General features: G+C 40.9%; 1 protein-coding gene across 2 annotated transcripts in view; it reads left to right on the forward strand.

Moving 5' to 3' along the window:
• LOC116255777 (vacuole membrane protein KMS1) overlaps positions 1 to 21962 on the forward strand; it is a 43301-nt gene extending 21339 nt beyond the window's left edge. Inside the window, exons 4-8 of one of the 2 annotated variants that reach the window (XM_031631775.2) lie at positions 15653 to 15958; positions 19762 to 19907; positions 20747 to 20863; positions 21238 to 21411; positions 21502 to 21962. In XM_031631775.2, the coding sequence (XP_031487635.1) occupies positions 15653 to 15958; positions 19762 to 19907; positions 20747 to 20863; positions 21238 to 21411; positions 21502 to 21675 (917 nt within the window). In that variant the 3' untranslated portion in view covers positions 21676 to 21962. Of the gene's footprint in view, positions 1 to 15652; positions 15959 to 19749; positions 19908 to 20746; positions 20864 to 21237; positions 21412 to 21501 lie in introns of both variants that reach the window. The other variant, XM_031631774.2, reaches the window with a different exon arrangement.
• Positions 21963 to 25165: the final 3203 nt, after the last annotated feature.

A 25165-nucleotide genomic window follows, 5' to 3' on the forward strand; every position in this document is an offset into this window, starting at 1 on the left:
GATAAGAATACTATCCTTATCCATTTCTTTGGATAGTTTCATTCTAGTTTATTCTCCACTTAGCTTTGTAAGAAGTTCATGAATGGGTGGAGGAGAAGCAAAAGAAAGAAGGGCTGACCTTATTTGTTCAAATTCGGGTCGTAGCCCTTGAAGGAATTGAAAAAACCGAAATTCATCCACTTTAATTATTCTAATCTCATGGCATTTGCAATCCATCCCTAGTTTGGGATTTAGTTGATCTAACTCATTCCATACACTAGATATTTCCATGAAAAATTCTCTAACATTTTTCTCTCCTTGCTTGATACTTTGAGCCTTTTGAATCAAAAGATACTTCCGGGCCATATCTTTTTGGGTGAACATTCCCTTGAGATATTCCCAAACTTCACTAGCCTTTTCATAATACATAAGGTTTTGGGCAATCCTAGGTTCAATACTTCCATAAATCCATTCTTTAATCATAGAATTCTTGGCTTCCCAATCGTCTAATTTTTTGTAATATTCATTCATGGCATTTTGTCTTTCCACTCCATCTAGTTGTTTCTCAATTCCATTTTCTATTTTGGTCAACTTAAGAGTGGGAGTGATAGACGTACCTCTTATGAAGCCCCATAAATATTTTCCTTTGATATGCATTTCCAAACATTTTGCCTATAGTGTATAATTGGTTCCATCGAGCTTGTACGGAGCATAATAACTTCCTCCTTCGATTGAAACTTTGGAGTCTTCCATGAGAGCAATATTTGAGACAATAATCTCCAAGGAAGTCAAGAAGAAACTCTTCTAGAAATTTCACCAAACAGTTGGTGAGCAGCCACAACAAAAAAGCCTTCAAGAAATGATATTCACCAGCAAAAAATCTCTTCAATCGAACCAGCAACCTAGCCTTTAATAAGCTTCAAGAATCATTCCCATGGCTCTGATACTATGTGAAAAGTGACTATAACAATCACAAAAGATGCATATAATACTAAAAAGGCACTAAGGCCTAGTGGAGAAGAGTAATACTCATTCAATAATCTATATGAAGGCTGTAAAACACAACTTCTTTAGTACAAGGGGCAGCTCTACATTTTATACAAGAAGGGAAAGACAAGAGAAGGAGTTAGAGGAGGCTGTTCTAGCCATTGGAGGTTCCGACGGCTCATAAAAGAGCCGTTGGAACTCCCAACGGCTAGAACATTAGGTTAAAAAGAATAAAAAATAAAACAAAAATAAAAGAATAAAATACATGAAAAATAAAACAGAAAAGTAAAACCTAACCTAGCTAAGCCTAGCTATGATATGCTAACATATCTTATTTTCTAACAAAACTAAGTCATTTCCTGTTGTCCCTTTGAGATATCTTAATATTCTTTTGACAACATCCATGTGAGTATCTCTAGATGCATGCATAAATTGAGATACTTGATTCACAACATATATAATAGCAGGTTTGGTGAATGTAAGATATTGGAGTGCCCCATCAATGCTTTGATATTGTGTAGGGTCTTCATATAACTCCTCGTCATGAACATTTAGTCTTTGATTTAGAACACTAGGAGTTCCAACTGGCTCACACTTAGACATAACTGTCTTTTTCAGTAGATCAAACGTCTATTTTTGTTGTGTCAATGTGAGGCGATTATTGTGCCTATCAAACTCCACTCCAAGAAAGAATCGTAAATCACCAAGCTCTTTCATTTTGAAGTTCTGCATAATCAAAGCTTTAGTATCTCTTATGTGTTTTTCAGAATTGCCTGTGATAGCAATATCATCAACATATATAAGAAGTAAAAAAAATATGTTTTCTTTTCGATAAATGAAAAGAGAGTGATCTAGAGGACATCTCCAAAAACCACATTCTTGAATCTTGCATGAGAAACTGTCAAACCATGAGCGTGAGGCTTGTTTGAGTCTATAAATAGATTTTCTTAGTTTACAAACTCACGCATAAGAGTCTCCTTTCGTATATCCTGGAGGTTGTTCCATATATACTTCCTCCCTCATATTACCGTGAAGAAAAGTATTCTTTACGTCCATTTGATGTAGTCTCTATGTATATTCAACAGCCAACGATATAATCACACGGATTGTTTCCATTTTGATCATAGGGCTGAATGTCTCATCATAATCTTGTCTATATTGCTGCGTGAAGCCTTGTGCCACCAGTCTTGCCTTGTATCTTTTCATACTGCTATCGGGTTTATATTTGACTTTATAAATCCATTTCGATCCTATTACATTCTTTTCTTTAGGTCTAGGAACAAATTTCCATGTCCCATATTAATGTAGTGCATCTATTTCTTCATTCATTGCCCTGATTCTATGTGACGACTTGGATGCTTCCTCAAAAGTAGGTTCATCTTGTTTTATAGTTTGGGTCATAAAGAGCTGACAATCTAAGGAAAGATTATTATAACTTAACCATCGATGAATGGGGTGTTGCACTCGCTCAGATCTTTTAATAGGCTGTCATCATAGACTTCCTCATGGGAAGAGGTCGTATTGCCCATCCCTCTTTTTTGATGAGTGTAAACCTGTCCTGAAAATCGCCATGAAGCATTGTTTTCTCCTTCTTTCGTAGCTGGAATGAGTTCTTTGTTTCCTTCTGTTTGTGTAAGGTGTGGAGATCCTATCTCATCATGTGGATGAGGTTCTAGATTACCTTCTGCAAATAATTCAGCACTTACCCAAGTATCATATGATTCCACGGGTTGAGAATTCTCAGTAGAAATGTTAAAGTTGTGTTTGTCATACACAACATTTGTTGATACTTTGATGCATTTGGTTGCAGGGTCGTAACATCTAAAACCTTTGTATTCATCTGCATAACTAACAAACCTGCACTGGACTGCTTTGCTTTGAAATTTACTTGTTAATGATGAGTCAATGTGAACATAGCACACACATTCGAAAACCCTTAAATTATTGTAGTTTGGATTTCGACCAAAAAGAGTGAAGTAAGGAGATTTTGAATCCAAAACTATCATGGGCAGACATTTTATTATGTGTACAACAGTGTGAAAGGCCTTAGTCCATAGAGTAATAGGAGTATTACTATCATGCATCATACTCATACCACTTCCTACGATGTGACAATGTTTCTGTTCAGCTACGCCATTTTGTTGTGGGGTGTATGGGCAAGAAATCTGTCAAGTTATCTATTTTCTTGTAAAAAGTTAATAAAGTCATGTGAAGAATATTCTCCCAACACATCAAACTAGAAATGTACAACCTTAGACAAAAACTGGGCTTGGACCATGACATGAAATTCTTGAAAGACACTAAACACTTCTGATTTTTGTTTCATGAAGTGAATCCAAGTATATCGAGAATAAGAATCTATGAATAAAACATAATAGTGGAAGCCAGACAAGGAATCAATGGAAGCTGGCCCACATACATCAGAATAGACAATCTCAAAAGGTTCAGAAACTCTTTTATTTATATTATGAAAAGGAAGTATATGACTCTTACATAGTTCGCAACGAGAACATTTTTTGTCATAGGAATCAAAGGATAGACTGAATTTTAGAATGAGATTATCTGATGCAAGTTTTTCTAAAAACCCACAACCACAACCATACAACCATGCCATAAATCTGGCTTACTGACATTTAATTGGGATTCGCTAGAGTTTGGAATTTGTGAAGGTGCTTTGGAAGGAAAGCATGTCAATCAAGCTAGATTTGAAGAGGACTATAAGAAAGAAGGACTTTCCTTGAAGACATACATATTTCCTTGTCGTTCCCCTTTAGTGAATGTTTTCTTTGTTAGAAGATCTTTGACATACACAGAGGAAGAAGTAAATTCAACAGGTGAGTTTGTATCATCTACAAGTTTAGAAAGGATAATATTCTTTTTGATATTTAGAGCAAGGGCAACATTTGACAAAGATAGTGGAAATGGTGATGTTGGAAGAGAAATTTGTGCATTTCCAACGTGTGATAGGATGAAAACTTCCGTCACTTGTAACTATATTACTTTTACCAGAATAACGAAAAAGATCATGTAACTTACCAGCATTTCCAGTTACATGAGTAGCAACACCTGAAGCCACACCTGAAGCCAAATACCCTTCACCTTGATCATTCTGTTTCGTCGTCATCTTGGAGATAGCTATCATTAATATTTGTTGCACATTGGCTGGTGGGAGTTTGACATTCTATTCAACTTCAGGTTTATTGCCTCTGTTTTGTAGGTTGGACCAACAATTTGCTTTGATGTGACCCTTCTTGTTACATTGGAAACACGTTGGCACTTTCTTTGTTGTATTGGTCTGAAATCTTCCTGTAACACTCGGTGTTGGCAGAATACCTCAGCCATTTTGTCCAATGTGCCCACGATTCATGCCTCCTTGATGAACCTCATGTCCTGCAGCAGCTTTAATAACTAAAACATTGTGAGCATTACCTTGGTTTGTTTCTCTTATGGGTAAGATAGGAAAAAGTTCAAGGGCAGTAGTGAAGGCATAAAAAACTGGTCCAAGACTGCTAAATAAGGTATCCAACAACTCCCAACTAATCAACCATCCCTTTTACACGTCCCAAATATTTCATAATCGACATTGGCCCTTTACTGAGATTCTGAAATTCCTTCTTCAAATATAGAATACGTGCCTCTAAAATCGAAAAATAGTACAAGAAAAACTTACAGTTAAGCTTAGGAAAAACTAGGAAAGGAAGGCAGGTAGCAAACTTGCTGAGTTGCTGCGATGCCTTCAACTGACTCCAGCTTCTCTATTTATAGAGAAGGGGTGTAGAAGACTTGTACTACCGGTGAAGCAACTGGTAGTACAGGTAACAAACTTGTACTGCGGTTGCAGTACTGGTTTTCAAAAACCATGGGCCGGTTTTGTCCAACCGACAAATAAAAGGAAAAGTAGTGGTCACCATCTGGCGCACTACCTGACACTAGTACAATAATGACTCTTGTGACGTCATCTAGTGCGTCACTTACAATTATTGATTCATTGACGTCATTGCATACGTCAGTTTTCCATTATTGGTGGTCCATGTCTTCAAAGATGCGTTCTTCTGGCTGTTTGGACAAATTCTCTGAAATACCTTAGAAGGTATGTGAGCTCTGAGAATTGATCTTCCATTTCTGGTAGAACTTCGTTCCAGTGGTTGTCCTTAGTTGCTGAAGATTTACACGCTTTAACTTTCTTTTCATGGATTTTAACATAACCAGTTAATTCATTAAGTGCCCTTAAGGCCATTTGTTGTTCTAGACAGCTTAGCTGGTTGCCTAAGACTGCCTTCTCATCCAGACTTAATGGTCTGGGTGGTTCAGACTGCACCTCCTTGTTGAGGTTGTAATGGGGATGTCGCTGCTGAGCGATCTCCTCATACTCTGAAACGATTCCAGCACTTGAATACTCAAAGCCTTCATTGTGAAGCATACTGTTGGTGGCTTTGCTTGTTGATCCTCCGTCCATTCCTGTAACAGTGAACAAAAATCGTTAAGTAAATTTTCCTCCTTCTGAGGAAGCTGTTCATACTGCGCTAGGACTGAGACCATTCGGGACAGTGTATCTGCTATGACATTCTCCTTGCCCTGAATATGCTCGAAGGATACTTCTAATCCTAAACCTGTGATGAAATCTACGAAGCTGATCCATCTAACTCTAGATGGCTTGTTTACGGCAGATTTGTTGAAAAATGATATGATTGCCTGGCAATCTGTTCTGATCAGCAGGTGTTCGGATTCAAGGTAATACAGCTTCAGACTCTCTAAAGAGTTCATGACAGCGTGTATTTATGCGTCTATGGAAGACTTCGGAGGGGAGAATTTCCCGCTCGCGTAAGCACATGGTCTTTCCATTGACCTTGGATCGCCCTTTAATGGCTTCCATTTAATAACTCCTCCCCATCCCTCCATGCATCCGTCTGTTTCCAGAACCATGGCACATTTCTTTGGGGGGATTGATAGAGGGGGCAAGTCCTTTACTTGCTCTTTGATCTGTTGCACTAATTTCCAGTCCTGTGCGTTCATTCGCCTTTATCCAGTAGGGCTGGTTTTGCTGTATAATGGTGCAAGCAGCTTTCCCAGGTTTGGGATGAAATGTCGGGCGTAGTTTAACACACCCAACCAGGATCTGAGTCCGGCGATGGTTTTCAGTTCCATCTCCTCTTTCTCTAGGATCTTCTTGATTATGTTCGGCTGTAGGGTTATCTCTCCTTTGCCGATTACTGCTCCTAGGAATTCGATCGTTTGTAGTCCGATCGCCATTTTTGTTGGACTTAGTACAAGCCCATTCTTCTGACAGCGGTCAAGCATGATCCTTAGGTGCTTGACATGTGCATCTTCGCTTTGGGAGAAGACAAGTATATCATCGATATATACTGCAATAAAGTCTTCAGTCCCCTGAAATACGTTATCCATCTTTCGTTGGAAAACGGCTGGTGCATTTTTCGGTCCGAATGGCATGACGAGCTATTCAAATAGTCCTTGTGGGACCCAAAATGCCGTGAGCGGGATTGATTCCGGGTCCATCATCACTTGGTGGAATCCGCTCTTGAGGTCGAACTTGGAGTAGATTCTGCTTCCTGCGACCTTCTTGATAATTGAGTTTATCCTTGGAAGCGAATACTGGTCTTTCTCCGTGTTGTCGTTCAGACGTTTGTAGTTAAAGACCATGCGTTCTTTTCCTTTCTTGACTACTCTAGTCTTGGGGTCCTGTGTTGTCCCTGAGTGGACAATAATTGCAGTGGTCCTGTGCTTGCTTTCGGATGGTCTAATGACTCCAATTTTGAGCAGAGCGTCCACATGCCGTTTGAAGGACTCCTTCATAAGTGGGGTCATTTGCTTGAGGGGGCGGTCCTCGATAGTAAGATTTGGATTGTTCAATTCCAATTTGCAAGTGATTCGGTTTTTCGCCCAATGTTGCAGCGGGTTTTCTCCAATATACCCTGCTGCCTCCAGCTGCTCCATCATTGGTTTAAACTTTTCTTTGAAGTTGATGGGAGTAGGCTGTGTGTTGTAGAAGACGGCTTCTTGTATGTTGATATACTCTTGATCGTCCTCTTCTTCTACAAATGCAGAAATCCTGGCGGTCTGCGGGGAATGGATTGTGGTTACATTCTTGTAAAATGTAATTATGTCTCCTTCAATCCTCATTCCACCCTTCATTGATCGGATAAAGTTGCATCCGATAATCATTTGTATCTCGCCGCCTAGGTTTAGAGGGAGGGCATAGGTGTAAGGAATGTAGAATACATTACCGCCTATGGTCATCTTTCCTCCTCTCAGCTTTTTGTTTGCAGTCTGCGTAGAGTTGACACCTGTAAAATTTACAGTGAAGGTGTTTGGCTCCAGAGCTGCACCGGGTACCGATTTTTCATCGATACAGCATGTAGTGGCCCCCGTGTCTAGTATTGCTTTAACAGTAAAAGGTTGTACTGTCTGAATGTCGAGCAATACTTCCAGGTTGTAGAGTCGGTTTTTAACCAACTGTCCGGGTTTAGCCGGGGCTGCGTAGATTCGTGCGGAATTTGAAGTACTGGGCTCCCCACCGCCTTCCGCTGTGCGTAGAGAGCTCTGAACAGTAGTGGCAAAAATATGCTCAGCCTCATCGTCTGATAGGGTTTCATGTATTTGGATCTGTTTGCCTTTGTTGATTTGCCGGGTCTTGCTTTCAAGTCCGGTCTGTAAAGATGGGCTCGTTGAGGCAGGAATCTTTCCTTTTGAAAGGGCCTCAAGGTCCAGCTTTAGGTCTGTCTCCAGCTGGATATCTTCGTACTGTTGGAGACGCCTAGTGAGCTTGGTGCGTTCATCATTGCACCACTCCAGGTACCGTTGTTGGGCTCGTACAAAGGTGCGAGTCTCTTTCGGTCCTCCCGATGTTATTGCCCTAAAAGGGGCAACGGGTACCTCTTTATCAAAGTAATGTGGTCCACAGAGATTGCAGGCCACCACAAAGCATAGAGGGCAAGAGATGCGGGCCCTCTGCATAGAAGTTCTTTTGCAGCAGACACATGTGGGGTCTGGAACTTCTGAGTTGTGGGTCCATTCATGTTTGCATACCATTTGGACTTTAGGCAGCATGATTGATGGGCGCCAGCCTGGCTTGTTATGGCCAAGGCGTAGTATGCCCTCAAAATCTTCTTTGTGTAGAACAAACAGCGATAGGGCTTTGAGCTGTTGCTCTGTATCATCGTTATCTTCTCCTTCTGAGACGGAATAGATGGCGTCACTAAGGTCATCTCCTTCGTCTACAGAGACTATGTCATAGCCGTCAGGAATGTCGATACCTTCAAAGATTGCTGATCGCCTGACGCTCCTCTTTTCATTGGGACACTCTCTGGCAAAATGCCCCTCATCACCACATAAGTAACATTTGCAGCGTTTTTCACGCACCAAATGCTTTCTTTTCTCTATGCGAGCATGACTCGCATGTGGCTTTCCTTTATAAGTTCGGGATTTTCTATACCCGAACCTTGATTTCCCTGTTTTGAGCTTCCCGTAATAACCAGTAATGGGAATTTGAGAACAATAAGAATAATCCTTCAGGGATCTCGTAAGTGCTGCTTCCTTACAGCGAGCTTCTAAGAACTGGTGTGTGAACAGAATTCTAGCCATTAGTCCGACTTTGGCGTTCGGATTTCTAGCATCAAATTCTTGTTTGATCTTTAGACCAAGTTCTCCTGGTAGCTTCAGCCAATATTTTTCGGATAACTCCGCATTGGCCCACGCTCTTCCTGATTTGGCCGCAGGGTGCCAGTAATCATTCATGAACTGCGTGATGTTCTTCATGCTGGGACAGGTTAATTTTTCCAGGTCACGGTATGCCTGGTCCTGAATTCCCGTCGTCCCTTGGGCTGGATCTTCTAGTGAGAACACCAATCGTATCTGTGATAGGATGTTGTTGGTGCCTTCTCGTCCTTCTCCAGACGCTAGCATGGTATTATATTCTGTGGGGTAGGACATTCTCCATGTGATCCACAGAAGTTTTTCGTCTTCACCGAGCAAGTTCTCGATGAAATCTGCCTTTTCTTGAGTGTCTGAGAAATCTCTCTCAGAGCAGAGATTTCTTGTAATAGATGCCCAACGCATAAAAACTTCCTGAAACATACCTAATTGCGCTGGTATAACAAACATTGCTCCTTGGGAAACCTTGGCAGATGGTAGGTCCCAATTCTCATTGAATACGCCCCTTTTGAAACGGGCGTTCTTTACTCCACTTACTTCACCTAAATCTGTTTTGATTGGTGGAGTTTCTCCGAGAGCCGGCGGATAGCCAGGGATATTCATCCTGGTGTCTTCTGATGCCGGGTTGTATATGGATGACGCGGCGGAGGATGCGAAGACAGACTCCTTGACCTTCTTGAAGGAAGGGTAGTCGAGCTCTGTTTCTTCGATAACAAATGCTTTTACTGCAAAAGGATTTTCAAAATCATCCTCTTCCTCTCCGTCTTGGTCGAATATTGGGGCGTCGTTAAAACGTCCCCATGAGGTTAGGTACTCTAACCTTTCTTCTACCTCATCTGTCTCTGGTTCATCGCTGACCAGGACAGCAATCATTTCTTGCTGGTCTTCTTCCAGCAATTCCGAAGGATTGGCTTCATAGTTGCCGAACCTGATGGACATTCTTCCATCTTGTAGGTTTCGGGCTGACATGCTTCTTGGTATAACTGGGATAACTACAGTGGAATTTTCCACTTCCCAGTCAACGCTTTGAAGACCTTGCGTCATCCTTCGTTGTAGGTCTTGGTAACTGGAGGGCTGTATGAAAGCCCTGTCCACCTGCTGTCCTTCTAAGCATGAGACAGCTTCCTCCGAAAGGTGTTGGTAGACTCTGTGCTGATCAGAGTCTCGCCTGGTGGTTTTTGAAAACCAGTACTGCAACCGCAGTACAAGTTTGTTACCTGTACTACCAGTTGCTTCACCGGTAGTACAAGTCTTCTACACCCCTTGTCTATAAATAGAGAAGCTGGAGTCAGTTGAAGGCATCGCAGCAACTCAGCAAGTTTGCTACCTGCCTTCCTTTCCTAGTTTTTCCTAAGCTTGACTGTAAGTTTTTCTTGTAAGTTTGCTTAAATTTTAGTGAAGTTTGTCTGAGCATCGCCTCAGCTCTTCCCGTTCCTGTGTTCAATCTTCGTTTCATTGCTTCCGCACCACTTCAATTCCATTACCCCCACTGTAGTTATCCCATTTTCTTTGTGGTATCAGAGCGAAGGTTTCCTAAGCGCTATCACCTTGTTGTAGTGATCCAGTAATCTCTGTCAAAGCTTACATACCACCTTTCAAAGACAAAAGGCCTAGACGCCAGTGGCAGAAGAGTGTAAGTCCACGTTCAGTCAGAAGGTTGAGTCCCGAAGAAGGTATATGTCCAGTAGAGACAGAATCCCTGTGTCACTCTCTTCAAGACCTAGTGTTAGGGCAGCAGTTTCTGCTACCGAGGTAATAGACCCTCCAGGAGTGTGTTTTGTATCACCAACTACTTTCATCCAAACCAATGACCGGTTCACAGATCTATCTAGAACCCTTTCTACCATTGTAAAAGAAAACAATTCCATAGCCTACCTAGTGTCAGAACCTGATAGTCGGACCGAAATCCAGAAAAACCTAGTGTCAATCCAGTCTAGTATAGAAACCTTAGTTTCGGAAATAGCTAGTTTAAAGGCAGAACTTGCAGAAATCAAAAGCCTCTGCGTCAAAACAGAAACCAAAGAGGAGGAACTTCAAAATTCCTTGGTTGACGAACTTTCCAAGAAGTTCAAAACCTTATCCATCGGCAAGCCAGTTCAGAAGAAGGGCAAGATCAAGGTCTTCCGAGACCCCTATTCTATTCTTGACAAAATCAAGAAACAACCCTCTTCATCATCATGACGAGCCGAACCAGACCTCTGGTTTCCACAGAAGCCTCCACATCAACATCGACTCCAACATTGGAGTTCGAGGATCAAATACGTGACTACAGACGTAGTCAAAGGAGGAGACACAACTGGCAGCGCTTTACAAATCGCGTTTTAGGGCGACAGCCTTACAACGAAGTGCTCGAGCAGCACATCCAGCCCGAGCAACAGCTGCAAAGATCACTGCGGGACAGAGCCAACATGGTTCCCGCAGAAGTGCTTTATTCCACCAGGCGAGACTCTGATCAGCACAGAGTCTACCAACACCTTTCGGAGGAAGCTGTCTCATGCTTAGAAGGACAGCAGGTGGACAGGGCTTTCATACAGCCCTCCAGTATTGCTCGACATTCAGACAGTACAACCTTTTACTGTTAAAGCAATACTAGACACGGGGGCCACTACATGCTGTATCGATGAAAAATCGGTACCCGGTGCAGCTCTGGAGCCAAACACCTTCACTGTAAATTTTACAGGTGTCAACTCTACGCAGACTGCAAACAAAAAGCTGAGAGGAGGAAAGATGACCATAGGCGGTAATGTATTCTACATTCCTTACACCTATGCCCTCCCTCTAAACCTAGGCGGCGAGATACAAATGATTATCGGATGCAACTTTATCCGATCAATGAAGGGTGGAATGAGGATTGAAGGAGACATAATTACATTTTACAAGAATGTAACCACAATCCATTCCCAACAGACCGCCAGGATTTCTGCATTTGTAGAAGAAGAGGACGATCAAGAGTATATCAACATACAAGAAGCCGTCTTCTACAACACACAGCCTACTCCCATCAACTTCAAAGAAAAGTTTAAACCAATGATGGAGCAGCTGGAGGCAGCAGGGTATATTGGAGAAAACCCGCTGCAACATTGGGCGAAAAACCGAATCACTTGCAAATTGGAATTGAAAAATCCAAATCTTACTATCGAGGACCGCCCCCTCAAGCAAGTGACCCCACTTATGAAGGAGTCCTTCAAACGGCATGTGGACGCTCTGCTCAAAATTGGAGTCATTAGACCATCCAAAAGCAAGCACAGGACCACTGCAATTATTGTCCACTCAGGGACAACACAGGACCCCAAGACTAGAGTAGTCAAGAAAGGAAAAGAACGCATGGTCTTTAACTACAAACGTCTGAACGACAACACGGAGAAAGACCAGTATTCGCTTCCAGGGATAAACTCAATTATCAAGAAGGTCGCAGGAAGCAGAATCTACTCCAAGTTCGACCTCAAGAGCGGATTCCACCAAGTGATGATGGACTCGGAATCAATCCCGCTCACGGCATTTTGGGTCCCACAAGGACTATTTGAATGGCTCGTCATGCCATTCGGACTGAAAAATGCACCAGCCGTTTTCCAACGAAAGATGGATAACGTATTTCAGGGGACTGAAGACTTTATTGCAGTATATATCGATGATATACTTGTCTTCTCCCAAAGCGAAGATGCACATGTCAAGCACCTAAGGATCATGCTTGACCGCTGTCAGAAGAATGGGCTTGTACTAAGTCCAACAAAAATGGCGATCGGACTACAAACGATCGAATTCCTAGGAGCAGTAATCGGCAAAGGAGAGATAACCCTACAGCCGAACATAATCAAGAAGATCCTAGAGAAAGAGGAGATGGAACTGAAAACCATCGCCGGACTCAGATCCTGGTTGGGTGTGTTAAACTACGCCCGACATTTCATCCCAAACCTGGGAAAGCTGCTTGCACCATTATACAGCAAAACCAGCCCTACTGGATAAAGGCGAATGAACGCACAGGACTGGAAATTAGTGCAACAGATCAAAGAGCAAGTAAAGGACTTGCCCCCTCTATCAATCCCCCCAAAGAAATGTGCCATGGTTCTGGAAACAGACGGATGCATGGAGGGATGGGGAGGAGTTATTAAATGGAAGCCATTAAAGGGCGATCCAAGGTCAATGGAAAGACCATGTGCTTACGCGAGCGGGAAATTCTCCCCTCCGAAGTCTTCCATAGACGCAGAAATACACGCTGTCATGAACTCTTTAGAGAGTCTGAAGCTGTATTACCTTGAATCCGAACACCTGCTGATCAGAACAGATTGCCAGGCAATCATATCATTTTTCAACAAATATGCCGTAAACAAGCCATCTAGAGTTAGATGGATCAGCTTCGTAGATTTCATCACAGGTTTAGGATTAGAAGTATCCTTCGAGCATATTCAGGGCAAGGAGAATGTCATAGCAGATACACTGTCCCGAATGGTCTCAGTCCTAGCGCAGTATGAACAGCTTCCTCAGAAGGAGGAAAATTTACTTAACGATTTTTGTTCACTGTTACAGGAATGGACGGAGGATCAACAAGCAAAGCCACCAACAACATGCTTCACAATGAAGGCTTTGAGTGTTCAAGTGCTGGAATCGTTTCAGAGTATGAGGAGATCGCTCAGCGGCGACATCCCCATTACAACCTCAACAAGGAGGTGCAGTCTGAACCACCCAGACCATTAAGTCTGGATGAGAAGGCAGTCTTAGGCAACCAGCTAAGCTGTCTAGAACAACAAATGGCCTTAAGGGCACTTAATGAATTAACTGGTTATGTTAAAATCCATGAAAAGAAAGTTAAAGCGTGTAAATCTTCAGCAACTAAGGACAACCACTGGAGCGAAGTTCTACCAGAAATGGAAGATCAATTCTCAGAGCTCACATACCTTCTAAGGTATTTCAGAGAATTTGTCCAAACAGCCAGAAGAACGCATCTTTGAAGACATGGACCACCAATAATGGAAAACTGACGTATGCAATGACGTCAATGAATCAATAATTGTAAGTGACGCACTAGATGACGTCACAAGAGTCATTATTGTACTAGTGTCAGGTAGTGCGCCAAATGGTGACCACTACTTTTCCTTTTATTTGTCGATTGGACAAAACCAGCCCATGGTTTTTGAAAACCAGTACTGCAACCGCAGTACAAGTTTGTTACCTGTACTACCAGTTGCTTCACCGGTAGTACAAGTCTTCTACACCCCTTCTCTATAAATAGAGAAGCTGGAGTCAGTTGAAGGCATCGCAGCAACTCAGCAAGTTTGCTACCTGCCTTCCTTTCCTAGTTTTTCCTAAGCTTGACTGTAATGCCTGGTCCTGAATTCCCGTCGTCCCTTGGGCTGGATCTTCTAGTGAGAACACCAATCGTATCTGTGATAGGATGTTGTTGGTGCCTTCTCGTCCTTCTCCAGACGCTAGCATGGTATTATATTCTGTGGGGTAGGACATAATACCATTTCAGAGTATGAGGAGATCGCTCAGCGGCGACATCCCCATTACAACCTCAACAAGGAGGTGCAGTCTGAACCACCCAGACCATTAAGTCTGGATGAGAAGGCAGTCTTAGGCAACCAGCTAAGCTGTCTAGAACAACAAATGGCCTTAAGGGCACTTAATGAATTAACTGGTTATGTTAAAATCCATGAAAAGAAAGAATTATCTTGTGGTACAGTCATCAGAAAGAGAAATCAACATTTCTTGAGAGAACATTGATGCGATATATGCAACAAGACTTTGATCTCGTTTCATCCATGTTACAAATTCAGGATTACGAATTTTTTAAGTGGAAAGTCTTCCCTCTCTCATTCTTAATGTCTTGTTGAATGAATTGTGGTGGGATTGGAATGGAACCATCAAGATGCCCGTACAGATTTTGACTCCTTATGAAAGGAGTGATCTGCCTTTTCCAAGTAAGGTAGTTGGAGTGGTACAGTTTTTTAGAAATAAGATGTGGTAAAAAGTTGGATGACATACTGGATTGGGAGAGAATATCCATGAGAATTATATATCTATTAACGCAGATATATATTAAGTGCTAACATAAATATAAAGAATGTTGTCAAGGTAGATGAAGGGTTAGGAGCAAAATGTTAGAATGGGCATAAGAGAAAACCAACTAGGAGATTTCAAGTCTGTTCAGACATTCTCGTTGGCAGAACCAGCCAAACCTTGCTTTGATACCATGATAGATTTTGGGTATCGAACTATAACCCTTTCAGCAAAGGAAATGTTAAGAGAGAACACGAAAAGAGAAATGAAGAAAAGAGGTGAGATTTCACGTTCTCACGTAGTCCACTTATATAATGATCCTTCTATACAATTGACAAGGATCTAAAATGAAGCAATCACAGTAATCTAGAGTCTAGAGTGAAGTAAACACAATAATCTAGAGTCTAGAGTGAAACAATTACAAAAATTACAATCATGACCCTGCCTAGATAAATGTGATCAAACATAGTTAGACGTGTTGGATCTGGATTAGATTAGATCCAACATCTTATCATAACTAATCGTTGAAAGAACAAATTAAATAAAGTTGAACGATTAAGGTTTTAAACGTTACATGGATAAAAATAGAAAGCTTATAATTCCACATCAATGCTTTTCAATGTTACAGAGCATGAAAAAATTTCTAATTTCCAAATTCTATGTGGCTAAGCATCTAATTCTGATCTCTAAAACCTAAAGGCCTCAGATAGAATTAATATAACTTAAGAAAAGTGAACTAAGTCTTCAACATAAGCACAGGTTTCATGTTAACAGATCAAGATAGGATCATCCAACAGGGACATCTGTGTCATACATTTGGACTGCTTTTTATACATACATTTGTGATTCGCTCATCAACCTAATAAGCTATTATGTTACTATTTTTCCTGATTCTAGTTAATGGTATTTCCTTCATTTTTTATTAGAAATCTTGGTTGGGATGGTTAGATCAAGTTTATTGAGTACTTTATGTTTTTCTTGGGAACATGAATGACTCATTTGACACACTTTATGATGGCAGGATCTGGATTGCACACATTTGTTTTATATCTTGGCCCCCATATTGCTTTATTTACGATAAAATCCACGCAGTGTGGCCGAGTGGATTTGAAAACTGCTCCATATGATACCATTCAATTGAAAAGAAGTCCTTCATGGCTTGAGAAGGATTGCTCTGAATTTGGTCCTCCTATATTCCCCTTGTTGCCGGACACACTTGTTAGAGTTCCTGTTAGCAGCATCTTGCCCCAGGTTCAAATCGAAGCTATTTTATGGGGAATTGGAACAGCACTTGGGGAGCTTCCTCCATATTTTATTTCCAGAGCAGGTATATGCCTTATGCCTTCTTTGTGGGTTGCTGAACCTAGTGCATTGTCATTGTTATGTTGGCTCTGTGGAATATAGTAATGAAGCTGTTGCAGCATGTAGCATTATATTTGCTGTCACGAGCTACAGTTTTGGTATAAGAAGAGGCCTCATTTGTCTTTATCTCATCTAGTTGAATGAAAACAAGTAATTGATCCATGTGCATGTGTTTGTAAACAAGGTAGTCTTTTATCGGATCACCAGATCAAGTACTTGTTACTACACCTTGCATATGAATGCTCACAAGAGTTTTTAGCCTTTAGACTTTTGATTGACACGACCTTGCATTAACTGGTTATTAGCTGAACCTTTTAGTTGCTCTTCTTTGATTGGGAAAAGTAGTTGAAATCATTGTCAGAGATATCATGATATTTTAAGAAATATTGCGATAATATTGCAAAATAATAAAAAAATGAAAAATGAAGAAATGCCAAAAAATCACTAAGAAAGGTTTCTTGTCATATTGTCATGACAATGTCATGATATTTTCCCTTTTTCTGAGAAAACAATTTTTAAATTTTACATATCTTAAACAGTTAAACCTTTTTTTTCATTTTTTTCCTTTCCTACATTTTTAATACTATTTTGATGTATTATGAATGTGTTTGACATTTTGTAATATAATTCATAAAAAAACTCATAATTTCACACTTTTTAGTGTTGTTTATGAACTCTCTAACTTCTGAATTCCTGAGATTTTCCTCAGAGAAGCAACTGTCTGGTTAAATACCTAACACAAGCCACATTGATAAAAACCTGAGAATGATCATGACAATGGTTGGAAGAAATGATATTCTGCTTTAACAGAAGAAAGCAAATAGAGTATCACAATTCTGTGGAAAAATGTTAGGGTGAAAGAATTTTTTTAGATGGAAGGTTTCCCTTGTTTAATCTAGTTTGCTCCTTAACTAAAGACGCTTCTGTCAGCATGGATGCCTGGCCTAGTATGGATAATTTCCTCTTCTCGTATTTATGATTGCTGACCCCTGGGGTTCGTTCCTGTCTAGAGTCTGCATGTTATTTTACGCTCTTTGTGGCATAGATTGCCAATGCTAGTGCTTAGTTGCCTGTCTATTTGTTGCTAAGCAAAGGATTGTCTGGAATGGGCCTGATGGTACTGCAGCCATGGCTTAGTCCCCAAGCATTTCTAATAGAAGTTGAATTAATGTTGTAAGAGAATCTAACTATCACTTTGATTAGGAATTCAACCCCCATAGGAGTTTTATGGATACTATAGCATAGTTGGCTGCAGTTTGCTTTGGACACCTCGGGACAGAGTAACAGAGGATTATCATGGACACCTTATACCGTCGCTTTTGAAAACAGTTTAATTCTACAATATGATTTTCTTTTGATTAACAAATAGAAAAATTAAATATCTAAAAAGTTAAAGAAGCAAAAGAAACTATTTTTTTTAAAGTATCCGAAAAATTTTGAAAGTAAACTCCAGTAAAATTTTCCACATTTCTTTTTATAATTATAAGTTGGAAAAACAAAGTTATAGGCATTCGTCAATTGCTGAAGCACTTGATCGTTGTTACCAGCTATTGAGAAATAACATTTTATTCTGATGCTCCAGATATTGTTAAAGTTCCTTTGCTATCATGCTGGAGTGTTCTTTTTTTTGCTTGTCTAACATCAAGGGCATGTTTGTATGCCTAGAAAAACTATTCATCCTGAGCACGGATTATCAAGGGATAATCCAATTATTCCGGTTATTTTGTGTGTGTTTGCCAGAGGCAACACCTTCAACTCCACATTTACATGAGAAGTTATGGGGTCCACTAGAGTCTTAATTTGGCATTTGATTTTAGGGAATGCATACACCAACTGGATATATTTATCCAGCATGGATCCACTTGTACACCCTAAATCCTGGAATGTTTAACCAGGAATTGGAAATAACCCAGGGATTCAAGCACACCTTAAATGGTTTCTGTTTGCCCGATCCTCAAGGTGATCCAATTTTTCCAGTGTCTGGATTCGATCCCTTATTTTTGTCTTGTAAGCTTGTCTTTTTCCAGATATTACTGTCATTATTGGAATTTTTGTCTGCACATGTTGAAGCGATTCCAGTGCATAATCAAATATTGGTGGTCAACATTATGGATTTGGATCACTTTCTTTTGAGGTGTTGCACTTTTTGTATATGGTACTTTGAGGCAGAATTTCCATAGACAACACACATAGGATGCTCGAAGGAGGTTGGAAGCTTGCTCTGAAACCTACAGAGATATTGAGAGGGCATTTGACCGAGAAGTAGGGGCTGCAGTCAACTGATATGAATGATGAGAGGTAGATCAAAAGGAGATGAAAGATAGATGTGCCAACTGCTCATGCATATACAACCGGGGGAAAACACAGGGAGAACTGGGAGCCAGAGCCTTGTGTTCTCTAGTTAGGAAAGGGTAGTCACAACCTCAGATTGAAGAACCAAACATTGGAATAAGAACAGAGCCGTAGGGTATACAACAACATACCCCCCACCAACTTGGATCATGAAGGAGGGTTCCAGAGACATGGTGAACATGCATAAGGCCTGCATGGATAGATTTTCCTAAATTTTCAAGGGAGGACCTAATAGACCCTAACCCTCAAAACCTTGCTAATCACTAGCACACTCAAGAAAGTGGAGAAAAGAGGTTAGTTATGGTCAAAAGAAGTCTTCTCTGAACATAATTCCCCAGTGCAGACACCCGGTAATCTGAAGCTACCCATAAACAGTCTCATACATCAAACCTCAACCAATTAGTAAGTACAATAACAAGCCATATATTGTTTTCGCCATTGAGGAAAATCAAGAAACATCCACACATGGTCAAGAACACAGGCAACTAGTCAGCAGATTTTTATTCTCATATGCTGTCGCCTCCACTCCTTATCCATCACCCCTATTCATTCTGATTTTCAGCGGCAGTTGACGTATGGAAAACTCCTTACGAATGCCAAAAACTGACCAAGTTTCAGCTAAATTCGATATCTGTATTGGAAGCTATGGCCTTTCAAAAGATTCAGCTGGTTGCCCAATTTCCTAGCACCTAGGCTGCTTCACGAGGCAAGATTTTGCAGCAAACCTCCTTTACCTCTTAAACTCAAGCTGGGGATACTCACCCAAGCATAGATTCTGCAAGATCTTGGCCTTGGGGACCCCCCCAAGTACCAGACACTCTCGGCCTGATCACAACACCCATAAATCCTTGAGTCAGACCTGACTACCAAGCCGGGCCTTGTACCAACTGTGTTGGGCAGTCAGTTGAGCCGTGTTGAACAGGGATCAAGCCTCCCGTGGTGGTTCCCAGCAGTTGGGCGATTATGGGTGCTCCAAGTGGCCGAAGACCACTATCGGCTAGTTGCAATATATTGCTGTTGTGATTGAAGGATCTCTGCTGAGCTCGATCGCCTGGGTCGAATGCCAAAGGAGAATGGGAATTGTTTGTGCAGGCAACAGTGAAAACTGCAGGATGTTGTTACATTAGCTGTCCTATTTTAATTGCTAAATGCTTAGTTGTTGTCGGACAACTTATCCTTACATGGTATTTTTATTTGATTGATTCTTCTTGTTTTATGTGCTTCATAATCTCTGCAGTTATTTAGAGGCGTTAAAGCATGTTTCTTAAATGCTTACCTTTTGATTTTGCTTTATAATTTATATCACAAGCTACCCTTTTGTTTACCTCACATTTTCAGCTTCATCTTATTAGATTATCCATTATTTCCTAATCATGCCTCTTCTAACAAAAATTTTAACTGCAGCACGTATTTCAGGTAGTCGATTGCAAGATATGGAAGAGTGGGATTCTTCTTCTAGAGAGTCTGGTGGACTTTTATCTGGTTTACTGAGGAAAATAAAACGATATCTCCTTTCCCATTCTCAGCACTTGAACTTCTTTACCATATTAGGCTTAGCTTCGGTTAGTTTCCCTGCCTTTGGTTCTTTAATTGTGTTGAAGTTGAAATGCTATAGTTTTTGAGGAATTGTCTCTCTCTCTCTCTCAGAGTTTGATAGTAATTGACATAGGGACAAATTCAAACTTTGTGATGTTTCTGCTAGGAAAGTAAGTGTTAGATCTTCATAACCATGTCCATGGACTTGAGCATTTTGCCTAGAGTGTGCTTATGCAAGCTTTCTTACACATTATTCTAGTAATTAAAGCATACAAATAGCCATTTCCTGGGTCTTTTGATGGGATTGGTGGCATCCTCTACCAAGCAGAGTTGCTCTCAGTGAAATTTCTACTTGTTCTACATGTGTACCTTCAATTAATTCTGGGCCATGCCTTGGGAAGATTAAGTATGTCTTCCTACCCAACCACGGAGTGTAGTATTGGTGAAAATGGCTCTGTGCGATTGGAAACAGAAGCACTCTCCCACTTGGTAATTCAAAAGAGTCGAGCTACCTGCATTGGAGTTGTGATGAAGTCAGCCTAGACCAACCAACAGGAGGATAAAGCATGTAGTCCTGGTGACCCACCAAGTGAGAGACCTCCTTGTGCAGGGCCTATGGTGAGGGGCCTTGCCTAATGGTGGAATTTGTTCAGTTGAACATTTACAAAGTATTTCTTGGCACTATTTTTTGTCTTCCAGGAGCCAAGCACTTATCCTGAATTTTGATAGTTGTTTGTTTTCACTTTCTTTCTGTGCAACTTCCCAAGAACTCTGTATGAAACCAATTGGTTTCTAATTATTTGTTTGAGACTAAGTGATTCCAAAGGATCTAGCAGCCGTTACTAAAGCTTTTTCTATTTTTCAGGTTCCAAATCCACTGTTTGACCTTGCTGGAATCATGTGTGGGCAATTTGCTATTCCATTTTGGAAATTCTTTCTTGCAACCTTGTTTGGGAAGGCAATAATCAAGACCCACATACAGGTAAGCTTAAAGTTTTTTGTTCCCGCTATCCGATTGAAGATTAATATTGTAGACCCTGATTTTGCATTTTGAGTGTTTTTGCCTGCGGTTTCTTTCTTCTTTGTCTCATAGGTTCCTTTGTCTGCCCAAGAGGCATGCACATTTGTGATTGCAAAATTAATGATCCCTGCCTTCCGTGATTGATATGGTTGTTTACCTCTTTCTCTGTTCTTTATACTTGCACAACTCTTGCATCGTTTAATGGCCAACTTCCCCAAAGCTGGTCAAATTCTGCTGTGTTTGTTCTATTCAAACCAAGGTCTGAATGTTTTATCATTCTATCTGTTTGCTGCATCTTCTACATTCTTCTAATTTAGGGATATTTATCCTTGCAGACCCTCTTCATCATACTTGTTTGCAACAATCAACTTCTAGAGCTTATAGAGAAGGAGCTGATCTGGATATTAGGCTTTGTACCTGGATTATCTTTGACAACAAATGGCCTCAATGCCAACCTGCAAAAAGTAAAGGACAAGTATTTGGCAAAGCCAGCAGTGTCCAATATAAAGGTGGGATGTTGTTACCCTAGATCATTGAGTTTGCATTCTCTATTTGCTTTCTCATGAAGTTATCTCCTAATTCTTGCTCACTGAATTCAGGGGAAGCAGTGGAACTTCTCATTTACTACCATATGGAATGCTTTCATATGGCTAATGCTCATCAATTTCTTCAGTAAAATTGTGTCATCAACTGCCCAGAAATTTCTCAAGAGGCAGCAGGATAGAGAGTTGGCTGCATTGGTTGCATCACAGTCTAATGGTCAGGCCAGCTGAGCTTCTCAAATCCATGGCAAACAAACTTATTCGTAATTGCAAATCAATCCAGCCATCATTTGCCTCCGACATTTAGGGCACATGATATTTTCATATTTCTTTTTTAACTTCACTTCAATAGGAAGGAAATTTGAAGTGAGAGAGGTGTTCTGGTTACAAGGATCGTTTTGTTCTCACCCTGACAAGGGAAAGAAGCCAAATTTCTGGTAAGGTTATAGTAAGGCCTTGAATATGTAATGCACAAATTTGATTCTTATGCAATTCTATGAACAAGTTGATTTAGTTAACCGACAAATTCTGTAGACCTGCTAAATTTACCCTTCTTTAAAAATTCCTCTTATAGGATAATGCTTAATTACAATTTTCTTTGAACATGGTTCAACTCCCATGTGCAACGGTTAGGCCCTGGGAGAAAACGCACTTTTGAAAGTGGGTGTATTAGCTCCAATTGCTACGTCGAACGACTTCTTGAGCAAGCTGTCATGGATCTCCAACCTTGCGATGTTGCTGGGCGTGCACACGAGCGAGTTGAGCTCAAGGTGGCTCGATTAAAAAAACTAGAGCTTGAGATCGGCTCAAACTTGAGTGGAGCTCCATAGAAAAAGCTCGAGCTTGACTCGACGGTACAATGTCAAGCTTGAGTTTGACTCGTTAAACTCGTATCATTTAACTCGTTTTTGTTAAACTTGTCTCGCATTGTTTTTAAAAATTGATTAACTCGTTTAGTTGTTACTTGTTTAACTATTTTTTTACTATTTTTAAGCTTTTTTAAGCTTTCATTATGTAGTCGAGTTGAGTTTGAGTTCTTACAACCTGAATTCGACTCGTTTAGCATTTCAAGCATGCATTTAAGCTTGAACTTGACTAGTTTATACATGAGTTTGAGTCGAGTTTTAATGACTCAATTCAAGTTGAGCTCAAGCTGGCTAGACTCGTTGTGCAGCCTGAGTTGTTGCGGTCTGCCTTTTGGCGTCAACTAACCTAGTTTAAGATCTTGGCAAAGTTAAAAACAAGCTTTTATCAAGTTCATTTGTATCTGAATATTTCAATTGGTCTTCCTCATGCTCCATTTTGACCATTTCATATTGATATCCCTCCTTAGCTCCTATTGTATTCCCATACATCCTGAACATATTAAAAATTAATATTTTGTTAGTCTTTTGCAGAAATCTCGTACACCTGATATCTGTTGTTCTATGTAGAATTTAATCCTCGGTGTCTTTGCTAAGTAAAGAAGTTTTCTTGTGCAAGGAAATAGAATCTTGGGGATTAGCTCCAACCTAAGACAATGGATCAGGGTATCTGAACTATTTAGCTTTTGGCATGTCAGCCTAAGCCATGCTTTGGTTGTCATGAGATAGTGTGGCGTACAGATGTAAACAGATCGGGTCTGGGTAGGATATAGCTATTACTACTGTGATTACCAATCAAATTCAAAGAAGGTTGCAACTCGAGCGTGCAAAAATGCAAAATTCTAAAGCTGGGCTTGAATTGTACATGCAAGCGGATATGGATATTCATAAAGTATTTGGTGGTTCAATAAGAAAGTCCAATAGTGTAAATATCGATTTTCTGAACTAGTTTTGCTAACATTTAATCTGCAGATAAAGAGCACCAGCTGATGTTTAATCTCAGAGAACAATAGGTTCTTCCATATTTAAGCTGAAGGGACCAAGTTCCTAAGGAACACATCAATCCTTAGAAGAGGAAGCCTTATAAAAACCTTCAGAAACAGCCTAAGGAGAGGCTAGAAAACTCTCGGATGATCCTTCGTCAACAGACTTCTTATACAGCACACCTCCAAGCTCGTCTGCAGCTAGCTTCTTCTTCAGTAGCTTCAAGCTCGCCTTCTGTAGGTTGGACGTTCAGCAGCTCAAGCCTGCAAGTCTTCAGCAGGTTGGACGCTCAGCAACTCAAGCCTGAACGTCACCAACAGTTTGGACACAGCCTTGGGACAATCTCAACAGAGTCTAGCTTCTTCAACAGCTACAGCTCGCCTTCAGCTGCCTCTAGCAAGGCTGGATGGCTTCAGGAGACCCAAGCTCATCTTCAACAGCATTAGATCGCCTTCTATAGCCCTCCTTAAGCAGGAAGTAGTCTCCCTGCCATAACTTCCTTGGTCCAACTCGTTGCTTCATCAAATGATCATATCAATTGTGTCAAATCTTCAACAGACCCAGCAACAAGCTGCATCGATTTCCAATAGAGTTCAGCTTGTTAGCTACCTAAGTTCATTCCCATGCGACTACGGCAGACTTGTAGTCCATCTACAACCTGCGTGCCTAGCTTCATCGCTCCTTTACTCAGTTTAGTAATTTCCTAATTGTTAAATTCATTTTTTTTATCTCTGTGCTCAAGATGATTAGTCCTACTGCTACTTAATCCAAAACTGCAGTTATCCAAACTGCTTGTCAGCTCCTAATAGCAGCTTTATTGCTCCTAATCAATGGCATTGCTATCTCTATTGAGTCTACACTCAGAAGAGCAGCCATGCTGTTGTCTGTCTAAAGAAGTGCATCAGCTTTGCTTCTCCTAACCAATAGCCGGTCTCTGTCCCTGAACTGCAACTCTTTTGCTGTTCCTCCATGCAGACGTAGCAATGATTCACTATCTTTGGCCAGCAAGTTAGCTGCTCCAGTCTCCAAAGTAGCAGATCCATCAGAACATCCCTTTGCTATTTTCAAATCTGAAGAACAGTAGACCTATACTGCTCCAAATCCACGGCCAAACCACCGTTGCTAGTGTTGCTCTGAACCTGCATCAGTTGAAATGTTGAACCTAATGCAGTAGCCATTTTGCTAGTCTTCTAATTTACAGCAACCTTTGTTGTCTTAAATCGAAAAGTATCGTTGCTAACCATAACTCATGGTCAATCAAGCGGCATCCTAATTCGTAGCCACTCGAGCTGCCCCTAAACTGCAGCGCCCCAACAGTTAGTCTCCCTATCATTGCAGCCAACCTGAGCTGCTCTTAACCTTCAGCTACCTGCACTGCTCCCAATCAGTGGCCCAACCAGTAGTACCTAACCTGGACCTGCTGCTTCTATTGTAACACTCGACCTGTTGTGTTAGCTTGCAGTCATCAGAGCTGCTACTCCAAATCAGCAAAAACCTACTAGTCATCGCACAACCTCAAGCTGTGCCTGTTCTAATCGGGACAGCAGCCTTGCCATTCGCTGGTGAGAACCGGTGAGGCTGCGAATGAGCCACAAAAACAATGGCTTTGCTGCAATTAAATTATCCGTCTATCTTCCGACCAATTAAACTATAGGTCTCCTTTGGATTCGCTTAGCCCTATTCAAATAAGGTAAGTCCTAAAATCAATCCTACCCCTCTTAATTTAATGTGACCAATGTGTGCTCACTAACCTTTCAAATCTCTCTTAGAAATGTATGTAATAGAGCCATTTATTTATATGTTTAAATTTTCAAAAAACAATTCCTCCACCAATCAAGTCTTGGTCATCATGTTGCCAAGTTATTTCTGAGACC

Source organism: Nymphaea colorata, chromosome 6 (genome assembly GCF_008831285.2).
Source record: "Nymphaea colorata isolate Beijing-Zhang1983 chromosome 6, ASM883128v2, whole genome shotgun sequence".
NCBI lineage: Eukaryota > Viridiplantae > Streptophyta > Magnoliopsida > Nymphaeales > Nymphaeaceae > Nymphaea > Nymphaea colorata.